The sequence below is a fragment of the Cupressus sempervirens genome, chromosome 7, assembly GCF_028749045.1.
Source record: "Cupressus sempervirens isolate cs-2001-9-10 chromosome 7, ASM2874904v1, whole genome shotgun sequence".
Taxonomy (NCBI): domain Eukaryota; kingdom Viridiplantae; phylum Streptophyta; class Pinopsida; order Cupressales; family Cupressaceae; genus Cupressus; species Cupressus sempervirens.
In genome coordinates, this window is record NC_143124.1 from 595762435 (window position 1) to 595783720 (window position 21286).

The 21286-nt window shown below is 37.2% G+C and overlaps 1 protein-coding gene across 4 annotated transcripts in view; it reads left to right on the top strand.

Annotated features, from left to right (window-relative positions):
- LOC149548148 (protein IN CHLOROPLAST ATPASE BIOGENESIS, chloroplastic-like) overlaps positions 1-21286 on the top strand; it is a 134848-nt gene that overhangs the window by 102945 nt on the left and 10617 nt on the right. For all 4 annotated transcript variants that reach the window (XM_089792171.1, XM_089792175.1, XM_089792172.1 and 1 more), the window contains 4 exons: positions 545-619; positions 708-750; positions 1071-1128; positions 1291-1458. In XM_089792171.1, coding sequence (XP_089648297.1) covers positions 545-619; positions 708-750; positions 1071-1128; positions 1291-1458 — 344 coding nt within the window. The remainder of the gene's footprint in view (positions 1-544; positions 620-707; positions 751-1070; positions 1129-1290; positions 1459-21286) is intronic.

The following is a 21286-nucleotide window of genomic DNA, read 5'->3' on the forward strand; positions in this document are numbered from 1 at the left end:
AGAGGGCTTTTAAGTTTGTTCTTGGCGTTTCCTAAAAATTTGTGAGCCCTTCCTAAAAACATGCAATTCCTTGACTTGGACTCGCTAGGGACTCGGCTTGTGATTTCAAGGCGAGTCAACTCAGCCAGCCACAGGGCTCGCAAATCTTGGTGAGTCCATTGAGTTTTCTACATTTGGAGTCATATTGATATTTTGTAGCTTACATGTCAGTGTAACAGACATTCTTGCTGCTGTTTCTTAGTAAACCAAATAAAAATTATGTTAATATTTTCTTGTTTTCTTTTCATTGTGGAAACAAAATTCAGTTTTTAGTTATTAAGACTCTGAAATGTTAATATAATTCAAGCACATTTGATTGTAGCTTGTAATAGCTCATTCATAATAAGTAAATTCAATCTGTCAGTTTGAATCTCTCTAGTACCATTTGAATTTGAATCTTTCTCACATATAGCATTTATACAGTTTCCTTTTCTTTCCAAAAGGTTGAAAACTGCAAAACTTTCTATCCAAGTGCTTGCTAAAGCACCATTCTTGTCATTTACAGGAGAAAAAATTGTCTCTCCAAGTGCTAGACATGGGATAATTCCTCTTGCAATACCACTCTCAGAAGATCAATCAGGTTTTCATTAGTAAGAATTTGTTTTTATCTCTGTGTTAATGTTGTTAGCTTCATTTCTGTCATCTTATTCCCTTGTTATGGTCAATAGGTGCTTTCACAGCTCTGCTAAGGTGGCCAACATGTCCAGATGGGTAAGATAACTTTATAATGTCCTCTTTCCTTCATTTGCAGATTACCTTGTCGAAAGTAAATTAAGAGTTCTTAGAAACCTCAGTGCATATTTCTCGCTGATGCAAGTGAAAAGATGGCATCATCTTTCATGCTTATTAATTTCTACTTCATTTGACATACTTCTTAATTTTGTAAATGTAATTTCCAAGTCACTGTTATCTTTAAGATAAGATAAACAGCATCAGCTCTCTCTTGTTGCACAGAGACATCATAAATAGCAAGTCTTTGAAGTATTATGACAGAAAAGCTTGCTACTAACAGTGATTAGTCCTACTTACAGTATGGAAATGCCGGTTGTCCAAGTTCAGAAGCATGGCGTGTCACTTTTAGCTATGAGTGTAAGCTACTGATCTAAATGAAAATGAAGCTCTTGAGGTCCTGCAAGTGAGTGGATGAATAATGCGTTCATGCTGCATTATGTTCAGATCTCTGGTTGGAAGTCCAGTGATATTATATTAACCCACTTTTAAGCATTGATAATATTTCTTGATAATTTGCAGGTAGATCAATACATTCATAGGGTTCTGGTAGAAGAAGATAGCAACTGTCACAACAACACGACAGAAAGCCTTTATGCTGCTTCCGGTAATGTCGGCAAGAAATTATATAAAAAGGGTGACTTCGCTGAATCCAAAATTGAAAATATCAATGTTTATCTGATGAAGAAGGTTAGTATGTTTAAGTTGATGCTTTAATTGACTCAATATTTGTGCTCTACTTAAGTCATAGCACCTGTTTCAAACTCATGATAATCATTCAACATGTTTTTATTCATACGCCGTGTGGTTCTTAAAGAATCTTAGCATCATTTCCAGTGAGCACTTATGTGTCCTGTGACACACAAGAATAAATGAGAAATTCATAAAATCATTGAAATATGATTCTTGAATCTCAACAGTATGCTTTGATATTGAAAGATTGTTAGCTGTATTTCCAGTAAACCCTCGTGTGCCCTGTGACTTGGTAATGTGAATTGAAGACAAAATCTCATGCACAAATTCAAAAAGAACTTTGATTATTCAGTTTGAAAGATAAATTATATACAATAAAGACTTGGCTTCATTGGCAATACCTATAATTAATAAGCTGGAGATATTTCCCACAGCAAGTCAAATTGTGATATTGCTATCAGGATTCAACTATGTAGTTTTTTGAGTCAAACAAAACATGGGTCATGAGTTTGACTTTAAAAACTACATAGTTGAATCCTGATAGCAGTATCACAATGCCTATAATTGTAGAAGCCGAAAGGGGCATCCTGGAACTGGAGGCAGAAGCGGATGCCTGAGGAGTCACATTTCGAGGCAGATGGCCTTGGAAGCCATCTGAAAGTGTCTCCCAGGCATCTGGATGCGAGTGGAAGCCTTTGAGGCACTTCTGGGTATGCTTCTATTATTTGGTTAAAACTTAAGAGTTATATCCAGTTTAGACTTGCAGAGAAGAAAGAATTCAGAATTGCTAAATCTGAAGGTTGACGAATTGGTTACTTTGCATATGGAGGGCATTTGCAGAGCATTTTGTGTTAGAGACAGAAAATGTGTCTGAGAGTTTGTGTAGCAGCAGATTTAAATCCACAAATCAATTTCTACTGTTTGTTAATTTTTCCATGCCTTGTGTCTTCCATTACAAATGTTAAGGAGATAATTGACAAGACTAAAGATGCGATCCTATCTAATGGTGTTTCCAGCTCAGGGGATCTGTGGTTTTTGACTGAGGATTTTGGCAATATCTGCGAATCTGTGATCCTAGAACAATCCATTTATTCTCAATTCAAGGCTAATGAAAATGCATTTCTTTGCATATATATACATATACCCAAATGCATCTGCATCCCCCAAAAATAATTTCGCTCATCTGCATCCCGATCCACACCTGAATCGGTAACTTTGCCTATAATGGTGCACTCTCTTTGAACAGTTTTACCATTGTAATGAATACACCTACTTTTATATTATATTTCCTGCTAATTAACTAAGTTTATGAATGATGAGTTGCAATGAGGCAACAGATAAGTTTGTTTATTTGGAATAATTTTCAGATACCATTAATTACTTTTTGAGAACATTTATAAAAGAACAATACATAGGAAAGATCCATAAAAGTAATGTACATTAATCAAACACTTCACCACAATTTTTTTTTGATATGCATATTACATATAATCTGAAAATAAGATGGAGTCCAAAATGTGTGGACCTGGCGTAGCAAATAACTGAAGTTTATCATCAGCATAAATAAAACACTCTTTGGGGCTTAATCATTGCACTCTTCTACTACAAGTTTTTAGGCTCTCCCAAACCATATACCAATGTCCTTCCTATCTCAGAACTGAAGAGGCTGAGCCACGAACTACTGGAAGACTACAAAGCATGAAAAATAACTTTTGGCAACTGATTGCAGCAAACTGAGTGTTCATACTCTTCAAGGGCAATTTTTATACAAGGTCCTAGACACCAAATATCACCCTCAAACTCGAGTTATTTCAGATTAACCTCGTAGCATACAAATGCCTAAATCGGAGGTATTTTGACAGCCAAAGAAGCAGATTTTACCTTCGAAAATTCCCACATGCAAGCTACAAGAATAGTTTGGTCTTATACTGGGGTGATTTCGTCTAGAAAATTCAAATGCAGCTCGAAACTTGCAAGTAACCTATCAATCTTTGATGAGGATTCGTAGGGTATACAGAAGTTATAGCTATTGACACAGGTTTATTATTTTACTATTATGTTATTTTTATCTTATGTAAAAGGTCAAAAGTTAAGATTATATGCCAAGGTTTTAGGAGGATAGTCTTATTTAGCTAGCTCTTAATTTTTTTTCTATAAGATAGCACACTGCTATTATCTCCAGTTCATATTAAGCTTTAGATTATATATCCAAATCTTTAATTTAGGCATATTCATGCTTATACTAAGTTACCATGGTTTGTCCTTGGACCCCCGAGACCTACAAAAGTTTGAACTAGTTCAAACTTCGGGTCCAGTTCACAGTCCGGTTCGGGCAGGGTTCCAATTTTTGCCTACTGGTTCAATCTGGTTCGAACCCGGGTGAACCAGGTCAAAAAAATCGAACCAAGTTTGAACTCAATTCAAACCACGTGCTTTCTGGACCTTGCGGACAGCAATAAAGTGCATTTTTTGCAAAATTTAATAAAATTTTGACGTCTAGATGCCTAAAAGGTTGTTATGAAATGCTTTTGGTGGCCTCTCATTGTCATTGTCACTGTTTGAAGAATTTGATGCCAATACCATTGGTGCTCCTGCTGATTCCATTGGCCTTAGCTGTATTGCTGAGTCAACTAATGCCAGAGAAGAAGTAATTGAAGATTGAAGAACTTAGAATATTAGTAGATTTTTATTACATTAATTGAACAATGAATGTGAAACAATGATACTTGAACTTGATGCTATGATTTATTTTTAATACTTTGAATCTTTCATGTCGAACTATATAATATGGTATGATCACTATGATTACAAGTTTATGGTGTTTTTGTTGTTTAAATGTGTTTATGCTACTATGCTACATTCTAATTTTAATTCATGCTTCATATATATATATAAAACTTTTACATGTTTTTGTACTAAAAAGCCCAAAACCCTTTACAAAATTTTGACAAACTTGGGAACCGGTCCTCGAAATATGAACTTGGAACTGAACCCGAACTGGGTACTTAGTGCTTATATAATATTATATTTTTCTCTTTGTTTAGGTATATTGGAAATACAGGTTTGCAGTGTTATTGTATTGCAGAGATTATTGTTTGATTTGTAGAATCTAATTTCTGTTTGCTGCTGCCTTTTATCTTTCTCATTTCCATACAAGTTGGTCCATGGATTTGGATTGATCTTTCCAATCCTTTTGATTTAATATTTGTTTTGTATCTCTCATCAATATGAGCTGATTTTGGAAGCTTTCTCCATCAACATATAAAGGGGACTTTTACTAAAGCATTTCATTAGTATTATTTTAAAACTAGCCATTTTTTAGTTAATTTGTGAATATTCTTTCAAAAACCATATTGTTATTTCATTATCAGCATTTTTTATATGAAATATTTTGTAAAAAAGTTTTTGGGTTTCGAAAATATCAGTCTAAGCTTTCTAGAACATTTTACAGTTTCAAATTTCATTAACATCTGAGAAAGATATCACAGTTTTAAGGCTGCTGTCGCAGTTGGTGAGGAGTAGGACAAAGAAAAATAGGTGGTTTTGTGTAAACAACTTGGTTTAATATTAATTTGAATGGTTTTATTGAAAAAGCTAAAGAATTAAATATTCTTTACTTTATAAGAGTTTACTATAGTTCTCCCAAATTTAGAAAAAAAAAAATATATCTTAAGTTTGCCCAGGAGATAATTGATTCTCTAGATTGTGATTTGATTGGTATTTTTCTATGAAAATTTCTCACATTGTGTCTAACAGAATTTCAAAGAGCCTTGTTAAGTGGTTTCCTTCCATATTTCATAAATCTCTCAAATTAATAATTTATGTGAAACCTTGAGTTTTGTTGAGTGCTGGTGAATATTGGTAGTCCATTCTTATTGTTGGGAGGCATTTATAAAGAATCTAACTGGTTTTAACTTGCAATAACATGGATGCTAATTGGACTGAGTGAGTTGTTGAACTCACGGGTAATAATCACATTGACTGATAAAATGTCAATGATATTGTTGTTGAACGACTTCCTGGTCCCAAAGGCCACTGATCTCGGGGCAACTGTGAGGTCAAGTCTATGATGGATCTTAAGCTCTTGATGTGCTCTACACATGAATTCCTGACATGAAGACATGGTTTTAACTTTTTCTATAGTGAAATCCTTGATGATGACAAAGTTCAATTTGAAAAAATGAAGTTCTATCCTTCCTATTTATGATCAAGATTTGCATATCAAGTGACTTTTCCCGTGACAAGGACAGCATATGTCTATTTGCAAGATTACATACACCAATTCAACTGACCAAGGATACTACCCCGAGTGCAAGATTTCTAGACTTCAAGAGTGGATGGTGAGAATATTTGTTTCGAGAGTTGAAATATGCTACATTGGGAATGCTTGATATTGCATTCAACCAAGCATAGTTGATAGAAGAAAAGCTTGCAACCTATTATCGTCATAGTAACACGGGGACGCGTCCCCCCCCTTTTTGCCCGACGTCTCAGAGACTTCAACGCACCGGAGACTTGGGGACTCCGTCTCCCCGTCCCCAGCGGTGCCACTAGATTCCACCACCTCCACCGAGGATGGGGGACATCCTACTATTCACTATTTGCAAATTCAACTATTTATGTTTAATGTTCGATGTTCCAATTCAATGCAATGTTTCAAGTATTCACTCTTTTACACCTTTACATCCTATATTGCAATACATATTTTCATAACTAACATTTTTAAATACCATATGCATAGATATATACACCCCTCTTGTCCCCTACCGCCGTCCCCCCACCGTCCCCCCGCCGTCCCCAAATTAAGGCCCCTCTGTCCCCCCGTCCCGGAAACTTGTCCCCCCGTTTCGCCGTCCCCCCGTCCCCCAGGGTGGTGTAACTATGATTATCGTGCATCTTAACCTTCATTTTTTGGAGGAAAGCTTCAGGTTTTCAGCCACAACAATTTCTTTCTAAAGAGAGATTGTTCTCCTTCCTCTTCTTTTCATTCTCCTTTAGACACAAAGAAACATGGTAAATTTGTACTTATTGTAAAAGGAAGGGACGTGAAAGATTGAATGTTTTAAATTGAAGAAGACTCTTCTTCTATATTCTCATGACGAGGAAGAGGAAAATGTTCCTATCAAGACTTCTAGTGATGATAGGACATATGATGAATTGAAAGGTAGACTTATTTAAGTCACTTTGATGAGCTATCATTGTATTTTAGGAGGATATGACAATTTGTTCATTATTTATGCTCACCTCACATGTGATTTTTCTGCCCATTGTACCATTGACAATGACTCATAGACAAAATTGATTGCCAAGTCTATTGTGGACATATTTTATTTTCCAATAGATCCACACCCTCATCCATATTCACTTAGATAGAAGGATAATGATTCATTCTCAGATCAGATACAGATGTCCTGTCCATTGCATTTGGTGTGACATGATGACCATGAATTGTTTTGGTTTGTTGTTAGGAAAACCCTATTAGCATAATGGGAAATCTCATTATGATACCTTTATTAACACCTATACAATGCAACGAGAGAACAAGATGTACTTAAGAAAATGTACTAAGAGCATCTCAAATCTAGTACTTAGTTTCGGACAAGTAGGAAAAGCTATCAATCTAATTTTCATAAGTCCTTATTCGAATAATTCTAAGTAAAAGTAATTATATCCAAGCCACACTACTAATGAAAAATTGTCGCAAACATATTCAAATGTATTTTAAAAGCCAAAGACATTTTCCCCATAACATGCAATCAATCACACTATCAACATTGTTCCCACCACACCTATGCCTAATGCCCCATTGTCTTGACAATCGATTCTCCAAAGTGGTGAGATTAAAAGACAAATTTAGGATTCATTGTCCAAAGTTTATATTAAACCAAGTACGTCTCCATGTGCTTCACCACTTTTCTTGTGCATAAAAGATAGAACTTAGCATCTTTCTATTGCTTTTTAGGCATTAAATAAGATAACCATAAAAAAATTGTAACCACTTGCATGCATTGATGACCTTTTGGATCAATCTCAAGGTTCCAAATTCTTCTCTAAAATCAGTCTAAAAAGTGCATGTTGTAATGTCACCTTTTTGGCCAAGTTAAGAAATAGGGAGGATTACCTTATTCCAACTTCTTAATTTGTCAAATGATTGCAATGAGAAAGAAGTCAAGTTGTTTCACCAAATATCAATTGCTATTTCTGCTATAAATATATGAATCTATGCAAAATTGGCATGGAACGTGTAGCATTGTCTGATATTTATTAAATATGCTGCAAATGTATTCACCTTATGACCTATAAGGATAAGTATAGGTGCAATGTTTGATAGTCGATATGCTTGTGCAATTGACAGGTATTTGTTTTAGATAAGATAGATAAGATAAGATAATATTATTAATGTCCACGAAAAACCAACAAGGTTTATGGGACTGAGCATACAAATAGAAGAGCCAGCCAAAGCAGAAGCACCAAATGGTGACTGAGAAGAAACAAAAGCCAGAAACAAAACAAGAAAGAAGACAAGGTAAGGACTAAGGGTCCTTCCTTGTCACAAAGAAATCAGTAATAGAGGGGTAAACCCGTGAACAATCCACAGTTTTAGAATGCCGTGTAGAACCATTGTAGGACAGTCACTGCTTGGAGAGAGTGGTGTAGTGTCTAACCGATTTGGTATGAGAAGTACTAGAAGGCCTTTTCAAATCTCGTGGAGGAGACAAGGGAGAGAAAAAGGTAGTAATGAGTTGGCTTGAAGTACGCCTCTAAGGTATAGAAGACTGTAGAGTAATCTCTTGAAGATGGGTGGCCTCCTGAAGATAAAGTGCAAGACACCGCTGATCAATATAGCTAAAGAACCTTGAGAGAGAAGAAAAATCTCTGAAAAGGCAGTAAAATCTCCCTTTGATCTCATAGTAAAGAGGGCATCAAAAAATGAAGTGGATATTAGCCTCAACCTCTGCCAAAGTACACAACTGACATATCTGATCCACCTGATCCATATGGTGATCGGTCCGAGCTCTAAGTCTGTGAGAACCAACCTTGAATGAGCCTAAAGGCATGATTCCAGCGCCAATAGAGATAAGCAGGGCGAACGATAATACCATCCTGAATCACAAGAGAATGCTTAGCATAGAAGGCCATCCTAGGTCGTAGACCTCCCGAGGGATTACTCTAGGTGGTGGTAATGTAATGTCTGTAAATATCCTATTTGACATGCTCATTCAACTCCTGACGTGAGGGGAGAAGATGAGCAAGAGCATCAAGTGAAATTTGGTAAGGAGGAAGACGATCTATCTCAATACCAATCGAACCCAACAAAGAGGTGGCCTGTGCGTATCAACAAGGAGACCTAGTAGAGGTGTCAGATCTCATAATCTCAATAGAAGAACAGTATGACAAATGAGAGTATCCGTGCCGGTCAACACCCGACTCCATAGAACCACGAAGTAAATGAAGAAACCAAATCAAGTAAAAAATGAAGGCAAGTTTGAGAGGATGAGCTCCAAACTCAGCTAATACAATGCTATGAGGGGTGAGACTGTGACATCTTATGATATCTCACAAGATGAGGGTGATACTCAGATAATCTTGTGACATCTTATGATATTTAACAATTTGCTTGGTTTATCTAATTGATCAATCTGGAATATGCAATATATTGATTTCACTTAAACAATTATATGTTGTTGTTTCTAATATGCATTATAAACTTGCAACTACAACAATGACTGCTAATTATCTGATTTATTCTTCAAGTGCATGCAATGTCTTCAATTATTGCTTACAGCAAGGGTATTGTTGTGTCTAATTGTAATAACCCTTAATATGCTATATCCTTAACAAACATCAATTTGCTTTTGCTAATCAACAGTTTGATATTTTGTCAAACATTTGGCAGGAAAATTATTATCACTCAATAAATAATGCTTTAAATTCACAGCCAACTGCTCACAATTTTAATAGTTTAAGTCTTTATCAATTTGGACAAATGAACACCACTAAACAATTCAGAAGTAATTCTATAATTGATGGCAATGCTACTAATATTCAGTTTAAAAATTGACTTTTGGAAATTTACAAGAATGCAATAATGAACCTAGAAATTGACTTCTAATAGATGAAATATGGATTGCAGCTCTTAAGAAATAATCCATTACTCGCAGGTTCAGAAATACACGCTCCTTGCTTATAATCATAGGTGCTTTAAAACCTGATTGTTGCCCTTCAATAATTGATTGCAGCCTTACACAAAATTTGAAATCGCTTCCAAATACAGGGATCATAGCCACAATACATTCCTCTTTAACCACGCCAAACAATAGACAATAATGGCGTTCCAAATCACAAATTCTCCAGCCACAATGAAATTCCCAAGTACAGTACATAATAGTCGGAAAATATTATAATTTAATTAAGACAATTCTCAGAATTAATTCACAATACCTCAGCTGTGAATTACTAGGCACTTCTTAATTCCAAATCCTTATACTTCAGCAAGGGCAAAGAAATTAGCAAACTCAGAAACTCTTCGCAGGCAACAAAAGAAAATAATCAATTAGATACTTTACTCATCAAATGGGCTCATATTTATAATCTCCAAACGGCACAAAGTTTACCAAATGAACTTCACTTAAGAAGCTTCCCACACACAACATTAAAACATAATAAAGTGCCATTATAAACTAATTTATTAATTGCTTTTTGCTTCGAAAATGACCTTTTCCACCATAACTTCAATTTCTGACATGTAAGGCCATTGTTTCTTGTTTCTATGATTTAAAACTTTTTGTCCCGGTTCCAACGAGCAATGATACTAAGGTGACCAACCAACAACACTAACAAAAATAGCAACCTCAACGTATTTAGATGAATAATAATAATAATTCACCCGTCTTGCAAAAACAATTGAAGAAGCATCACAATCGAAATCTAACAACACCAAAGTGATCCTGATGATGAAAGATGATGAATGAACCTGACGGGGTGACTTACTATAAATAGATGCTCCCTCCAAGATTCTTGGAGCCCAAATCAGAAGCTCGAAATAAAAACAGAGAGAATCCTTCAACTCCTCTGACTCAACTGAGCTCATTGGAACCAACAGATTGACTTAGTATAAATAATAAGTCCTTCAAATGGAGCCAAAACACACCATAGGCTGTTGGAAAGCCTATAACCACACAACTAAGACCCTCAAATCCTATTGTCAGCTCACAAGGGTCGCTATGGTGAACTGACCTGGCCAATTACAGGAACCTGCTAAAAATGAGGACAATACAGTCCTCCCTCCCTAAGATTGCTTGTCCCCAAGCAATCTTGGAGCAAAATAGACATCACAATCCACCTGGATCCCAAAGGTAGAATTGCGTACTATCCCTACTATGTACAAACAACTCCTGTAGCACCAACACCCAAATAACGGACATCAACATTAGAATCATCTAAAAATTGACTTGAGGTGTTGATGAAGGCAACAACCCATTGGAACTCAATGCAATTGAAATACCAACTCTGTCCAAACCTGAGTTCCCATCAAACTGATAATCACACCCAACTGCACTGTGGAGATGGTAACAACCATAGGTACCTGAATCACTAAAACCAACTCCAACCTCTGCCAAAATGTTCGGGGTGTGTAGACACTGCAAGCAGTTGTCAATCCCATCTGCAAAAGATGGTGTTAACCCATCCCATAATGGATGGTATGAAATTGGAGCCAATCCACACCGACGTGAAACCAAGTCCTCTACCTCTGGGTCAAAAGAAAAATGATGAGCACTCCTCACAGTGTAATGGCCATAACAAGCCCCAATCTCTGTCAAGGGCTCATCATCATTGAATTGGGAATTAGAAGATGGCTCAAATCTTTGACTCCAAACTATTGGTCGGGCAGGATCCTAGGCAACCCTCTCAGCAAAGCCAACCTCAAAATCCATGTGGGGAAGCATAGTAAGATAGAGTCTCTACAATCTTTCCCACAAACCTCTGAATAGCACGAGAGCCTTGGATGAGAGTATCCTTAGACACTCTGTATAAATCCTCCCTCACATCTGAACTCTCCAATAGATACTCCATGAAGGACTTTGTGCAGTAGAAATTATATGTGGAAGCATCAACCGGCTCCCTCTAAAAATGTGGCACTGTCAACTGTCCAATGCTATCAGTTGTATGAGATGAAGAAATAGATTCGCTTCTAGCAGAAGGAAGCAAATCAACTAGAGAGCCCAACTCCTCCGATACTCTCATCTCATCTGTATCTACTGCACCCATATCTTGAACGGATGTGTTAGCCACATCATCATGTCCATCATCCCTAACCGTAGAAGCGAACTCACCACCAACCACAATATGCTATTGAACTGGATCTGAGGCTGGTGTGGTCCGAACATGCTCCAACTCCACGGTCACCTCATCCAATCATGATTGTGACTCTTGAAGAGCCCTTTGAGTACAATGAAGAGAGTCCACAATCACCTCAAGCTCTTGGGTGAGCTCCACCACCTCTTTCTCTAACAATGTCTCATGATAGGTGCTACCCACTCCAGAAGGTAATCCTGGTCAGAAACTAGTTGCAAGTAATCATGCTTCAAGATCTTGACAACCTGTCGAAGTGCATGAACCTCTGCTAGAGAAAGAGTACTATCATCGCACTCATTAGACATAGGAGCACCCCAACCAGATGTAGCTAGCATCTGACGAACATCATCATGATGCCCAAGAGCTGAAGAAATTTCACTATCACTCACCTTTAGCTGACTGGTCACATGATGTCTCTGTAACCCCTGACTCCTATGCAATCTCTTTGTCTCACTAACTGCACTGTGATAGGAAACTGAATCAAAACTGCCCACCACGAGATCACTCATACGTGTGCCATCATCGTCGCACCACTCCTCATCTGAAGAAATGGAAGCCCTCACAATATCAATCTCCTTGCATGTCTCAGCTTCCACCTCAAACGTAAGATCATGTAAACATCGATCCTTTGACTCATCAAAAACCTCCTGGGTGTCATCACCCAAGATCTGATAAGGGATATCATACTAGGTGCAGCTCATAGTATCATCAGATGTGTCCATACCATCTGCATCCACATCTCTCGACTTCGTTGTAACACCTATATCACCAACATCATAGTTGGGTGACTCCATACGTGCCTTGGTCCCACCTAATGAAGCAACTGCCTCCTATACTAGAGCAACACTATGGTAGCTGACATATAAGTCACCAATAATAACTCCCTCCTTTGGTGAGTTTGAAAAGTCAGTGGCAACTACATCATCAACTGCCTTTGAACTAACCATAGCGACTACCTTGGGAGCCTCAACCTGCTGAAGCTTAGTGCTGCTATCCATCAAGGGTACTGACACATCTACTAATCTCTGTGAAATGAGTCCATCATCAACACTGCGGATGGGGCTAGCAGGTGCTGTACTAAATATAGGTACATCAACATCATGGACACTTGTCGGGGAAAGCTTTCTTCCCTACAACCTCAATGTCGGCCTTCTAAAGGCAGAAACCATATACTTTAGTGGCCTCTTAATTGTCGTGGGATTCGACAAGCTCTCTGCGAACCTCTGTCGATGAAGCTTCAATGTCTCCAAACTCTCCTACAAGGCATTCATTTTTACGCTAACTTCCTCATTACTCGACTGACATCTAGAACTGCCAGTCCCATGTCTGTCCATAGCTGGAGAAAATAAAGTGCTGGTCACTCTAGAAATCAGATCTGAAAATCTTCAAAGTCAACATTGAACAAAATAAAAACTGAGCCCAATTCTTCCAGGCTGGCAGGAAACGGCTTTGATATCACTATAATAACTCTCAATAAGCTATATCCTTAACAGACATCAATTTTCTTTTGGTAATCAACAATTTGATATTTTGTCAAACATTTGGCAGGAAAATTATCACTCAATAAATAATGCTTTAAATTCCAAGCCAGCTGCTCACAATTTTAATAGATTAAGTCTTTATTGATTTGGACAAATGAACACCACTAAACAATTCAGAAGTAATTCTATAATTGATGGCAATGCTACTATTATCCAATTTAAAAATTGACTTTTGGAAATTTACAAGAATGCAATAACGAACCTGGAAATCGACTTCTAATAGATGGAATATGGATTGCAGCGCTCAAGAAATAACCCAATTTACTCGCAAGTTTAGAAATACATGCTCCTTGCTTATAATCGCAGGTGCTCTAAAACTTGATTGCTACCCTCCAATAATTTATTGCAACCTTCCACAAAGTCTGAAATCGCTGCCAAATACAGGGATCACAACCACAGTACATTCCTCTACAACCACGCCAAACATTAGACAATAATGGCATTCCAAATCACAAATTCTCCAGCCACAATGAAATTCCCAGGTACAATACATAATAGTTGGGAAATACTATAATTTAATTAAGACAATTCTCAGAATTAATTCATAATACCTCAACTGTAAATTACCAGAAACTTCTTAACTCCAAACCCTTATACTTCAACAAGGGCAAATAAATCAACAAACTTAGAAACTCTTCGTAGGCAACAAAAGAAAATAATCAATCGGATGGTTTACTCATCAAATGGGCTCATATTTATAATATCCAAATGGCACAAAGTTTCCCAAATGAACTTCACTTATGAAGCTTCCCACACACAACATTAAAACATAATAAAGTGCTATTATAAACTAATTTATTAATTGCTTTTGGCTTCGAAAATGACCTTTTCCACCATAACTTCAAATTCTGACATGTAAGGCCACTGTTTCTTGTTCCCATGATTTAAAATTTTTCGTTTCGGTTCCAACGAGCTATGATACTGAGGTGACCAACCAAAAACACTAACAAAAATAACAACCTCAGCGTATTTGATGAATAATAATAATTCACCCGTCTTGTGAAAACAACTGAAGAAGCATCAAAATCGAACTCTGACAACACCAGAGTGATCCCAATGATGAAAGACGATGAATGAACCTGACGGGGTGACTTACTATAAATAGACGCTCCCTCCAAGATTCTTGGAGCCCAAACCGGAAGCCCGAAATAAAAACTGAGAGCATCCTCCAACTCCTCTGACTCAACTAGCTCATCGGAACTTACTATAGATAGTATGTAATGCCCCCTTTTCTAGAACATTATAATTTTGTGTTGCCGGCTCACTTTGCCTAGGTTTTGGGGCGAAAAAGTTCTTCACAAGGTTTAGTTCGAGATTTGGCCTAGACATTTCTAGTTATAGACCCATCAGAGTAGTTTTGGCAAGTTGTCCGGATGCTTACTATTTTAGTAAGTAAATAGAGCTCAGAATTCTTGGTACCTCAATGTTGGTTTGGGAGCGTTTTGTCGAGAGCTTTCCAACAAGCTTTTGCACGTGCTTATCTGAGTTCATTTGGCCAATTATTTTGATGCTTGATGATTATATGGTTTATTGACTAAGTGACTTTTAAAGTTCATTTAACTTGTCACTTTATTTAAAAGGGTATTGTGTTCACTTAAGTGACTAAAGGACAAAAAAGGTGCTTTATCCCACATTGCCTAAAAGGGCGTGCATCACATTGGGAAAAGTGATAAAGGTACAACAGGCTCAACATGGGGAGTTATGAAGATTATAATATTTAAAATAAATATTAATCTGGGAGTTGGAAACAGTTACTGGTTATCTTTTTAAGGACGCAAACTCTTGAAGAAGCATTTGAAGATTGGATGCAAACCTAGCCTTCTTATAGGTTTAATCTACATTTGCCAATTTGACTGTTATTTTTGTTTATAAGATTGGTTTATTTGGATTGTTGCATGTTATTGTATTGCTGTTATCTAATACAATAATGTATTTGGCGGTTATTTGAGTTAACTCTTGGTTTATATTTGTACTTTTAAAAATTGGAGGAAACGAAACAAGCCTTTTTGAGTTTTCTTGTGTGCATATCTGCTGGTTATAAAGTCGATTAAAGTTTTGGAATTTATATCAAATACTAGTTTATTGTTCAGTTTAAAATTTGTAAGTTTTATATCAAGGGCTTTTAGTAAATATCTGGAAAGGGATATTACAGTGGTATCAGAGCTGGTTTTCCTACTAACCTGTGAAATTATATCAGCAAATAAAGTACAAAAAGAAGCCATACCAATAGAACTTGAGTTACTAGTAGTTCCAACAGAAGATGCAAAAATGATCTCCGGCCTGGGCCCTAATAAATTTCTTCATGTGAAGAAAATCCCTAGATGGATGAATATAAAGTAATTGAAATTGTTTTATCTAGAGAGCTTAATGCATCTTCCTTTAAACCGCCATTAAGCCTTATATCATCTTCTAGGACAGAGGAAATAGTTGAAGTGGTTGATTTTGAAGATGAAGTTACCACCTCTCATCAATTTTCCTGGGTTGTTGAATACAAATGGAGTAGCTTGAAACGTCATGGTACTGAAATCTCTCCAATTTCCAATAAAAGATAAACTCTCCCAAATGCGAATGAAACAAGACGATTTAAATCTATACTAGAAGTTAACGCCAGTCAGTTCTTTTCGGCAAGGTCCTTGGAAGAATCATCTATAAATCAAACAATTATGCAATTTAGAACAGTTACTGGTATGAAACTCTGGAGCTGCGGGTTACTTTAGGATTCATGGAAACCTGTCTAGGATTGCTTTTGAGAAGCTACGGGTCACTTTTGAGCTCATGGGAGTCAATCTTTATTCATATTTGGCATCTGAACCTCACGTCAGGCAAGGAGGTCATGGCAAGTTAGTCTCCATCCAGTGACAGGGTATGAACAGTGGGTAGTTGACTAAGAGACATGCTTAGATTTAAGTTTTGCAGGTAGCTGAAACTAGTGGTTCCAGAAATTTTGTATACCCTTTACGGGTCATTGAGTTAGCGGACTATTATTATAGACTAGAGTCACAAACTAGTTGTCACGTAATCCTCAACAAACTCCTGTCATATCCTTGGAACGTTATATATACAATGGACATTGCTAGACGGATACTAGAAAGCGTGTCCAATAGGAATAACCGCAGGCTGAGAACATGGGTGTGTCTGGGTGATATTCTGGAATCCGCAATTGGTGGCAGCGTGAGTTTACTCTCTCCACGGTACTAAATCGGCTCTTACCTTAGCATGAGTGGTGGAAGCATTCTGTAGCAGACGACAGGTTGGATGAGTACCAGGAAGTGTGGCCGGGTTGAGTGTGTGGAGCATTCCTAAACTCCTTCAGCGGTATTCTCCTTGTAACAAAATAGTAGAGGATTGTTATAGTGGACAACCAACTCGAGTTAGTGGTGAAGACAAGCTGTAGCCGCACAGTAAAGACAAGACTCCATACCAGTATATGTCATGTGAAGGATCACGGGTCTGTCTTTAGTTCCCTCTTCTTGTATTTGTTTGGTATTACACATGTTAAGTGTGAATGACGGTCTGTGATGTTATCACCAGTTTAATAAATTTATGTGAAATCTAGATAATAATTAATAAATTCAAGACGTGGTTTTGAGTTTATCTGGCATTCTGAGTCATATCAGATTAATCATTTTCTTTCTCAAGTGAGTTCAAGTAAACAGTAAATTGAAGGTAATCATATTTTCACTCAAGACATGGGTTGTAAGTTGTTTGACCAATTACCTAGTTATAGATCAGAACTCTGATTAGAATTGGCCAAGTATTATTACAGTGGTCAGTTGGGAGTTTAAGTTTGGAATAAGGAATGAGTAGACTTTAAAGCAACAAGATCGTAAATTTCTGTTGGTCGATTCAGTTCTTATATCCTTCTAGACGAGATTCCAACACCCAGTACAGTCGGGCCACAACAATAGTGACTATTGAGCTGGACGTTATTTGCAAGTTCTATTGGCATATAAAACGTGAGTAACACATCAAGATATATAGCTGTAGGTTCACCAATTACCACGGTCTTGAACTATATAATCAAAACAATCATAGATCATTACAACATTTGAATCAATAAGCAATGGTATTGGGATAACTGTTTGAGAAGCAGAGTTGAAGATTCCACCTATAACAGATACACAAATATAGTAGCTTGGAATGCTAGAAAGATATATTTGTAATGATGAAAGGAGTGAAGAGCACAGGGCAAGTCAAAGACCCTTATGAATGTAGAACTGAAGTAAGGAGACTGTACGGTGATTATAACAAATTCCCATCAAAGCTTCAAAAAGAATTTCCTTTCATTAATTATGTGGACTTTCAGCTAGAGTTGGAAAACAAGATGGATATGATAAGAAACAAATACTATGAATTGACTCGAGATCTCCTTGTAGAGGACAGTTATAGAAATTCACATAGGGCAGATATCAATCAACTTGATAGTAGTACTAATAATGGCACAAGTATATTAGTAGGTAATTGGGAGACAAAAGTATCTTATGGAGCTGTTTACACTAATCCTTCTGATGAACATATTGATGGCCCAGGTAAAAGAGTTGACCAAACTGCCAACGTTGGCAACTCCCCATCTTATTTAGACATGGAAAACACCAGCATCTTATTTGGTGACATGGAAATTAACTTGGATGAGTTTTATGGTGATACTAGGCTGGAAATTATGTCAAATTTTGAGGAGAAGCAAATGGACCGAAATGTTGGTAGGATAGATGATCTAGCACACATTGAGTTAGAGGACATATCTGAAAATGTTGTCTCCCTAGGTGATGAAAAATCAAAAGATTCTATGGGGAATAGGCTGCTTGTGTTCGAAGGAGATGGTCAAAAAACATTCAGTCCTCGACTTATTGGATATGCTTTTGGTCAAAGAGGACAAGATTGTCCAAGTGTTGTCGAGGATGGATGATTCTTTCAATTTGATTGAGGATCTCATGCAGAAGATTGTGATAGAAGAGAGGCATGGGAATGTTTGTGGTGTCACAAGTCCTCTTTTACATACTATTTTTGAAACTTTGAAAATGATAAAATATGAGTACTTGCAACTATTAATGGATAGAGATCTAGCAATAAAATTTGGGAAGGACAAGGAGAGTGAGGTAGATGAGCTATACCTTTAATTGAGCTTAACACAGTACTCCATCCACAAAGTTGAAAATCAAACGAGCGGGGCAGCCACTTATGAAGAAGATAACCGTGGTTCAAGGGCACAAGAAATCATAGAAATCATTGAAGAAATTCATAAAGTGGGTAGATGTGAACACAAACAATGTAATTCAATCACGTATTCCCCGTTGGAGACTTTCCATGATGAGATAAATTATATGGACCAGCAAGTTGATGAGTCCGAAAATTCTGATTTTTATGACAGCAGCTGTACATTTTCACATGAGCACATGGTTAGTGACACAACAAGTGAGGATAATTCAGAGACTTCAAGTAATGGTGAACCTTCCTTTTATGAAGACTTCGACATGAGCGAGGGTACTTATGGTGCAGTAGGAAGTTCAGATTTATCCTTGGCTTGCTCTGAGGGATATTTTAGCTTACCCAGAGATTTATCATCCAGCTCTTATGAGATGGCCACGACCTACTTGTTGATTGGTGATTTTACTTGTGGGTATATTCCAGTTATCAGTGAATTGCCTGTGTATGTTAGTAATATTTTCACTGATTCTATTTGGCCATCAAGGGTCAATGAGTTATTTGCAGATGAGTGGGAAGAACACACATTATCCTACATTCCACATGAGATGTTTTCATTTTTTATTCAGCAGTATACTGAAAACAGTGTTAGCATTCATGATGTGGGTGATTCACCAACCACTCTTTCCTTTAGCCATGATCATGTTGATTGGGTGATCGGGAATCCAGGTGTTAATAGTATCTTACATTTGGTGGATTGTGCTGTGTTATTACACAGTCACAGGGTTATGATATGTGTGTTTCAGCCTTCTGACATATTAGAGTTCCAGAGATTAGGATTACTTCGTTTTCACCAGGGTGATATAGTGGTTGAGTCAGATTGGCCAAATCTGTCATTGTCATCAAAACAGATATTGCACTAGTGTTACAGTGGTACAGATATTACAAGAGCTAGTCAGTGGTATCTCAGACAGTGTACGAGTTCTCATTTGGGATCCAGGTGGAGCATCCCTATGTATTGCCTTTTACTGGGAAGCTAGGTGGAGAGATTGGTTGCTATCATCTTGGGATGGATATTGGTATATTGTTGAGCTTCCATCTTCACTTGACAGTAGAGACTCGCAGGGTCACTCTTGGAGTGAGGCATTCTTTCTGACTGAGGGTATTGGCACACAAGGCAATAGAACATGGCAGTTGGTGTCCCTGTATGATGAGACTTGGGATCTTGGCATTCAGTTATTTAGCACATGGATCCCTATTGTACCATTTCACCTTTTCGAGTTTGGGGAGATACATGCCGGGGTACATCGGCTGAGGAATAGAACCTCTTTCTCGAGGCGAGTATGGGATCCTGGCATTTGATTTCTGCAAGTATGAGTGGATTGCTTGAGGGCAAGCAACCTTTGAGAAGGGAGGCCTTGTAATGTCCCTTTTTTCTTGGGACATTATAATTTTGTGTTGCCAGCTCACTTAGCCTAGGTTTTGGGGCGAAAAAGTTCTTCACGAGGTTCAGTTCGAGATTTGGCCTAGAGATTTCTAGTTTCAAATCTATTAGAGCAATTTTCGCAAGTTGTCTAGATGCTTACTATTTTTAGTAAGTAAACAGAGCTCAAAATTCTTGGTATCTCAGTGATGGTTTGGAAGCGTCTCGCCGAGAGCTTTCCAACAAGCTTTTGCACGTGCTTATCCGAGTTCATTTGGCCAGTCATTTTGATGCTTGATGATTATATGGTTTACTGACTAAGTAACTTTTAAAGTTCATTTAACTTGTCACTTTATTTATAAAGGTACTATGTTCACTTAAGTGACTAAAGGACAAAAAAGGTGCTTTATCCCACATTGCCTAAAAGGGCGTGCACCACATTGGAAAAAGTTATAAAGGTACAATAGGCTTAGCATGGGGAGTTATGAAGATTATAATATTTAAAATAAATATTAATCTGGAAGTTGGAAACAGTTATTGGTTATCTCTTCGAGGACGCAAACCCTTGAAGAAGCATTTGAAGGTTGGATGCAAACCTAGCCTTCTTACAGGTTTAATCTACATTTTCCAATTTAACTGTTATTTTTGTTTATAAGATTGGTTTATTTTGATTGTTGCATGTTATTCTATTGTTGTTATATAATATAGTAACGTAGTGGTTATTTGAGTTAACTCCTGGTTTATATTTGTAATTCTGAAAATTGGAGGAAATCAAACAAGTCTTTCTGAGTTTTCTTATATGCATATCTGTTGGTAATAAAGTCGATTTAAGTTTTGGAATATATATCAAATACTGGTTTACTTTTCAGTTTAAAATTTGTAAGTTTTATATCAAGGGCTTTTAGTAAATATCCAGAAAGGGATATTACATAGTACCTCAAATGGTGCCAAAACACACCATAGGCTACTGAAAAGCCTATAACCACACAATTAAGACCCTCAAATCCTATTGTCAGCTCATGAGGGTTGCAATGGTGAACTAATTTGGCCCACTGCAGGAACCTACTAAAAATGGGGACATTATACTGATCCAGTCTTGAAGAATGTGCAATATGATGTCCATGCGTGATTAACAGTTGCAATAATATGTGCCACTGATTTTCCAAGAGGCAATGTGCTCAAGAGAGTAGATCCATTACTGGATATGTAATAAAGAAGAAATGTCCAATGATTGATTGACGAATAAGCAATGTCTTATTATATCCAATTTCTTGAATGAAAAGTTGTAATGAACAAGACATGTCTTATGTCCCTTGGCAATAGCTTCTCTTCTCAATGACTATAATCACATTCTTAGATGATT